Consider the following 6,566-nt stretch of genomic DNA (forward strand, 5'->3'; position numbering starts at 1 on the left):
AAGATGCTATTAGCCTCCATGAAGAACAGCTTGTTTCTCCCTGTTAAAGACCTTCTCTGCCCAAGGCAGGATATGCACCAGAATTAGTAAGTGGCTTTTGCATAAGTGACTGGATAAAAGCAGTCACTGAAAAGAGAGTCTGGAGTTTTGTGGGCTTTGGTAACTGTGTATCTGGTTCAGAGTTGTGCCAGGTGCCTTAGACTGAAAGGACTCCCAGTGCCTGGTGTCACTAGCAAGTTCTCCTGAAGCTACCGGTGAGCTTCTTAGAGAAAAAGAAGTTATTTGCTCATATGTGGACCACAAATTGAATGTATTCAGAGCTCAAGGATAATCTTGCTGATGAGCTACAAATAGAAAACAACTGAGATGAGAGTGTTTGTCTTTGTTGAACTGAGTTGCATAGTTTGCATATTGAGATGTGCAGAAGTGCTGATGAGCTAGTAGACATTGGAAAATATCCATCTGGGTTAGAGTCAACTATGCATGTAATCTGGCCCAGGGAGGAGATTTAGGTAAGGAAATTAAGCTGCACCCCTCCCTTTTTTTCCGAAAAAAATAAATCCTTTCTTCCTAGTATTTCTGAGGGTAGCTCATTTTTTAACTATTTGAGTAGACATCCATCACAGGTGGCTTTCCTTGAGTTAGTTTATATGAGACCAAAGAGAAACCATAAGGCAGGAATACTGCAACTGAGCAAAAACTTCAGAGCAAATTACTTCAGCGATTTTTCCCCATCACGAAGCAGAGAGTCATTTTTTTACTTGATTAAATGTTTTGGTGAGGCCTTTGCTTTGCTTTCTGGGCCAAGAGGAGCTTGTCATTGCATTTCCCTGTTCTGCAGAAGAAACTCAATGGATGGATCATTTCCCTGCCTGTTGGTGGCAAAGCATCTGCAAGTGTGCAAAGCTGAGAAAATCTCACCTCTTAGGACAAAAGATGTGGGTATGCAGGTTGCAAGTGTGGGGCCAAGCAGACTTCGAGTGCAAAGGCATGAACGGTGTGTGGCAGTCCTTTCCTCCCCCTTCCCTTTGTCACTACTTCAGAACATGGCCATCCAACCCAGCACCCTGCACCTTCATAAACTGATAAAGAAATGAAGTCCAGGTCTCCCACTTTTGGGGCAAAAATCATAAGCCCCACTTGCTATGCAAGTGCTGGGTGGTTCCTCCTCTGGATATCTTCTTGGAGCTGAGGGCTGTGACTGCAATAGGTGACATTCAGCACTTATGCCAGGCTCCCTCAGACGTGACTACCGAGTGAGGCTTCTGTGGCATAGGGCTTGCACCCTGACTTGGGAGAAAGGGTATTGCATTAGGCTATAGGAAGCTGCATGGTTGCCCCTCTGGGTCCAGGCAACCAATGTATAGCTCAGTTCATAATGTAATTCCAAATCAGCGTTGGTACCTTTAGCTTTATCCCATCAGAAAGAGATATTTTTAAATAGCTTTCAACTGCGTGAATACGGCCAGGACACAGGACTTGGAGAGTTGTTTTGCTAGTGTTTCATGCAGGACAAAGAGTCTCCATGAGGCTGTGTTTGTCACAGTCACTTTGACATCTAACTGTCATTTAGAACATGATCCATAGTATTTAATTGTTGTTTGAAATGGAGTCGTCACTGTAGGCTTAATAGAGGTAAAATATCAAGAAAGAGAATATTGCTTGCACTTTAAAAAAAAAAAAAAGGCAAATGCTTCATTTTGAAGACAACCTTTAGCAGAAGATTGCTGACTTCTTGTACCGGGAGAGCATTTATGCTGTTCAGAAGACTACTCTTCTGGAAGAGAAACTGCATTTTAGCAGCTCGCCAAATGAGAATGTGATAGAAGGATAATATTTCACTCCTACCCTCAGCTACTCTTTACCGTAATGAGACGGTGTTTAAGAGTCTGTTTCTTTACCGGCAAGGCTCACAGTAAGTAGCATCCTTTCCTTGGACGTGCACTAGGTAGTTGTGTTTAGATCTATGATCCAGCTGCTTGGGGCCATCTGAGAAAGTTTCCTGTCTTCCTCTGGCCTCTTTATTCACTTGTCTAGGCAAATTCCTTTCCTGAAAATAAGACCCAGCAACGCATTTGCTAAGGTCAGTCCTAAATTCCTCACAGCCAGGACTCCCAATTTTTCTTTCCTCTCCAAGTATCTACCAGGATAACTTTCAGGAGCACATCGTGTTACTAAACTAATTGTTCTTTATGAAAGTAAAGAAATGTATAACGAGACAGTAGTATGCAGCTCTCTTTCCCTGGTTCCTCCAGGTGTTTTGGTGGATTTAAGTCAGAGTCCTCTGCAACATATAGAATACTACTTTTTCCCCAAAACTGTTTTTCAAGACTCTGATTTTCTCTCTAAAATGGCTGGTGGGAAGCCCCTTTCTTTTAGAGGTGTTCAGTCATTTCCTCTTCTCCCACCTTCAGATGAACCTTCCCGGTCTACTGCAATGCCAGGAGACTGTAGTACTTCATCAGATACTGTACTATTTTGGTTAATAACTAGCTAGAACCTGAATTTGAAAGGTGGTGTTGGGGGGAGTTCTTGGCAGGGGGGAGATGATAACTTGTGAAACAACCAGTTCTTCATTCAAGGGTACCTCCATTTTACAGGACAATTAACATGTAAGAGCAACATATGTTCAGCCTCACACCTGCATACCAGCATCTGGATTTCTCAGCTCCATCTGGCATCTAATAAAAGAACAGAGCCTCATAAATTCAGCTCAGAAAGCAAAATAGTTTTTATACATTTATGACAGCCATACAGAGATGTATTCATTCTGTTTGAGACCACAAATGTGTAAATACACTGGTCTCCCCAAGCAGCCATAGCAAGCACTGTTGTTTTGATTAAGAAATTGTGACCATCTACATAGGTTAAAAGAGAAAACGATAGTAGACCCAGGAGGTTTCCTTTATAGCAGTAACCTTTCAGACCTGCTAAGGATGATAAGCAAGTCTGATTGGTACAGCCAACATACGACACCAGTCAGTCCTGGAAGGATTTCTCTCTATCTGCAGCTTGTGTAGTCCCACAGCTGTACATTATGTTCTCAAGAAAAGAGACATATGTGTCAAAGCACAAGCAGGATCAAGGCCTACAACACTTTGATAACCCTGTGCTGTATCTTACGTGTATTTGGGTTGCTTGAGATGCTCACTAGGTTGTTTTATTTCTGGAATGAAATGTGCCGGTACTGTTTGTTTTCGTTACCCTCATTCCCTTCTTTCCCTGCTCCGGCAGGAAAGCGCCGGCAGCTCTGCCTCATAGGTCGGCAGGAAATTTAAAACAGCAGCAAGCTGCTGCTCGGACCACCCCCAGACTTTTTTTTTTTTTTTCCCCGTTGATGCAGGAGACTATTTAATTGGGGGCCGACTTGTCAAACTTACTCACTGACGCTTACCAGTAGCTGCCTGACCACTAACAGGGATTTTTTTCCTCCCTGCCTCCTCCTTTGGACAAGCTCCCCACAATGAAGACGCTTCTGAGCCTGATTGCTCTGCTCTCTGCTGCCCTGTTAGCCAACGCCGCCCCTCCAACTTGCTACTCGAGGTTGCTGTCTCTAAGCAAAGAAATCACAGAGTCTTTTAAGGAGTTACAGACCTCCAAAGTTGTGGTGAGTAGTAAAAACTACTCCTGCAAAAACGCTGCTGGTTGCTTGCTTTTGACCCAAGTTTCTCTCAAAACAAAATTGCAACGAGTCTTTCTTCTTTCCTGCAGGACTCATGCGTGGAGACGCTGCCCAGGCTGTACTTGGACATACATGTAAGTTTTCACACTTCTTTCTTACCTCTGAGTAGTAAAAGCAGTTAGTGAAAAGAGAGGAAAACACTTAAGATTGTACCCCAGAAGACTGGTTTGAAACAAATTTTTAAAAGCTTAATTAACTAGAGAGACAACTGACCAAAAAAAAAAAAAAGTCATTTTGAACCTTATTAAAATCCCTATGGAGCTTCTGAGATTTTACTTCTTTAAAAATTCAAAAATGAGGAAATCAATATTTTGAAGTGATTACCATTTGTACATTATTAATTTATTGCGACAGAGCTTTTTCAGAAGTTAAATATGTGCAAACAAAATTTGAATAATAGTTTAAAAGAAGAAACGCAGAATAAACTTTCTTCACTTAATAAATCTACTTCCTTTTCTATCATGAGTGGCTTCTGGCACTGCAATTTTAATAAAAAGAAGTGCAGGAATAGCCTGCTGGCTTTTCCCATTTTACATAGCCACTTCTTGAATCCAGAAAGAAAAAGTATGCCCGAGGATATGGAAGTGTGATACTGAGAAAAGACAGCAGTAGTCACCTCCTGGCAAAGACAAAATAGCCTTCTGCACACATAGTTTATGTCGTAGTGTTCTGCCCTGGGATATCCGAGGTATTTTGCTTCTTTTCCCAGTGCTCCCCCGAGGAACTAAAAAGTAGAAAATCTCAGATGAAGCAAGAGATGTCTGACACATTTTGCCAGAGGCAACTACACCATCAAGTCTTGCAAGTCAGGACCCTCCAGATCCCAATTCCAGAGTTGCCAGTGCCTCACTCCATGGCTAAGACCAAGCGATGTGAATCCAGTGCCTCGGTTTCCCTTGCTTTAAAGCAAGACCTGGCACATTTATTCACCTGCTTCACAAGGACATTGTGAAATTCATGTTGGCTATGCTTTATTTTGATAATGCAAAGTCTGAGGTAAAAATGATGGAAAAAGTTTGCCTGGTGCTCACAGTATTGCCTATAGTACAGGAACAGATGAATCATGTCTGTGAGATCTCCTTAATCTATTCACCAGCTAAATCAGGTGCTCTCTTAAAAGGGAGACAGTGCACCTATTCTGTAGGTAACTCCACCCACTACAGGAGCAATTTGATTATATTGGCACTGATATCTCCTAAAGCACGTGGGAAAGAAGCTGGCAGACAAACACTGCACCTATGCACTTTTCCAAACTCTTGTTTGGACCAAACATCTTTGTTATGAAGTATTGACAGTGAATTTTGCTAACTAAAGGTTACATAGATTACACGTACATAGAGGCAGGAATTCAAGGTTCCCACAGAGGCAGTAAGAATTTTGTAAGTGGTGGACGAGAAACATAAATCTCTGTTTGTACAAGGTTACACATACCTCTTTTGCGTGCTTTGCAGAATTACTGTGTGTTGGCAAAACTCCGTGATTTTGTGGCTTACCCCAGATGTGAGAGAGTGCTTGAAGTGAGTGAGCTGAAGGAAAAAGCCCGGAGCCTGTACACCATCATGATCTCCTACTGCAGAAGGGTAGGTCAAGATGCACCAACAGGGACATAGTCTCTGCTTTTAGCACTCTCTGTCTCAACCCTGTCCCCTGACCAGCAAAACTGGATCAGGGCCTGAGCTTTCAAAACTGTGATATCTTATGCCTTCCTTGTTATAAATGTGAGCCTTCTCTTGTTTCTCCAGGACTTGGTGTTCCTCACTGATGACTGTAGTGCTCTGGAAAATCCTATTCTGCCTCCCATTGAGCCCTCCATCATTGAGAGCTAAAATGGAGTCAACCCAAAAGTTGTACCTGGGAAACTTTCAAGGAGACGAAGAGGCAAAATATGTATACACAGTCAACTACAACATTAACAACTAAGATCTTTTCCAAACACACTAGCAATATTATCTCAGACCTACCCATTTTTCTCCGCCTTGGCAGGAAATGAACTGCATGCCTTGCATACCTACTGAGCTGCTAGGGGAACTGCAGTTAGAGAGCATTTTTTCATTTGGCAAGGTATATTTCGGCTTAGCCAAATGCATAAAGTATGTTTTGTTTAAACACTAGATATTTTTTTTACTCTTTCATTAATAACTCGATTCATAAAAAGAAAACACTTTATGATGAATATTCTATCCTGACTTAGCAGTTCTTCTTTTATTAGATGGGCACGGAAGGGACCATATTTGTTTTTCTTCAAGTGTTTGATAGGAAAAGTGTAACTCTGTACTGGCAGTTGTCTCTCTACCTGTATAGCTCGTATATATACGCTGATAGTTTTCGATGTCAGACTTGTAAGAATAGAGGTGACAATAACCTGTCTCTGTGGAAAACTTAATAAAAACAGCCTTCTAACCCAAGATGCTTGTGTTACATCATGTCTTTCAAGATCAATCCAAAAGGTGTTATTCTTATAAACTTATTTTTCACAGTCACTTGCAAGTTGTTTTTCACAGCATAAGCCATCTTTAGCTTTGTTTCCATAGCAATGCAAACTTTGCTGTGTCTGCATGATTTGACAATGTCTAAGTTTCTACTGGGAGAATTTTTCCCTACTGCGAACAATTTCTTTGATGAAATTAGTGGATTTTTTTAAGTACGGTTTGTGTGTTGTGAGAATGTAAGTTGTGAAGCAGTGGCTCAGAAGGCAGATTGGACAGATTGTTAAGACACAGCCCGTATACCGAGCAACCGAGATTAATAAAATTTCCAGATAATAGTTCCAGAGTCATGGGTCCATTCAGTATGTGCAGAACATGAGACCTTCACACCCAGCAGCTCTTTGATGCCAAGAATAGAAAGGATCTCCCCATATTCTTAGAAGTAGCTGCTATTACCC

General features: G+C 41.7%; 1 protein-coding gene across 1 annotated transcript; it reads left to right on the plus strand.

Annotated features, from left to right (window-relative positions):
• Positions 1-3,463: 3,463 nt before the first annotated feature.
• On the plus strand, positions 3,464-6,027 carry CYTL1 (cytokine like 1; the record flags this gene model as incomplete). The annotated part of the gene is made up of 4 exons (XM_082482996.1): positions 3,464-3,607; positions 3,712-3,756; positions 5,134-5,262; positions 5,425-6,027. The coding sequence occupies 4 exons, from the start codon at positions 3,464-3,466 to the stop codon at positions 5,506-5,508; spliced, it is 402 nt and encodes a 133-aa protein (XP_082339122.1). The 3' UTR covers positions 5,509-6,027.
• Between the last annotated feature and the right edge of the window lie 539 nt (positions 6,028-6,566).

The sequence above is a fragment of the Vanellus vanellus genome (assembly GCF_965231255.1).
Source record: "Vanellus vanellus genome assembly, chromosome: 4".
Classification (NCBI taxonomy): domain Eukaryota; kingdom Metazoa; phylum Chordata; class Aves; order Charadriiformes; family Charadriidae; genus Vanellus; species Vanellus vanellus.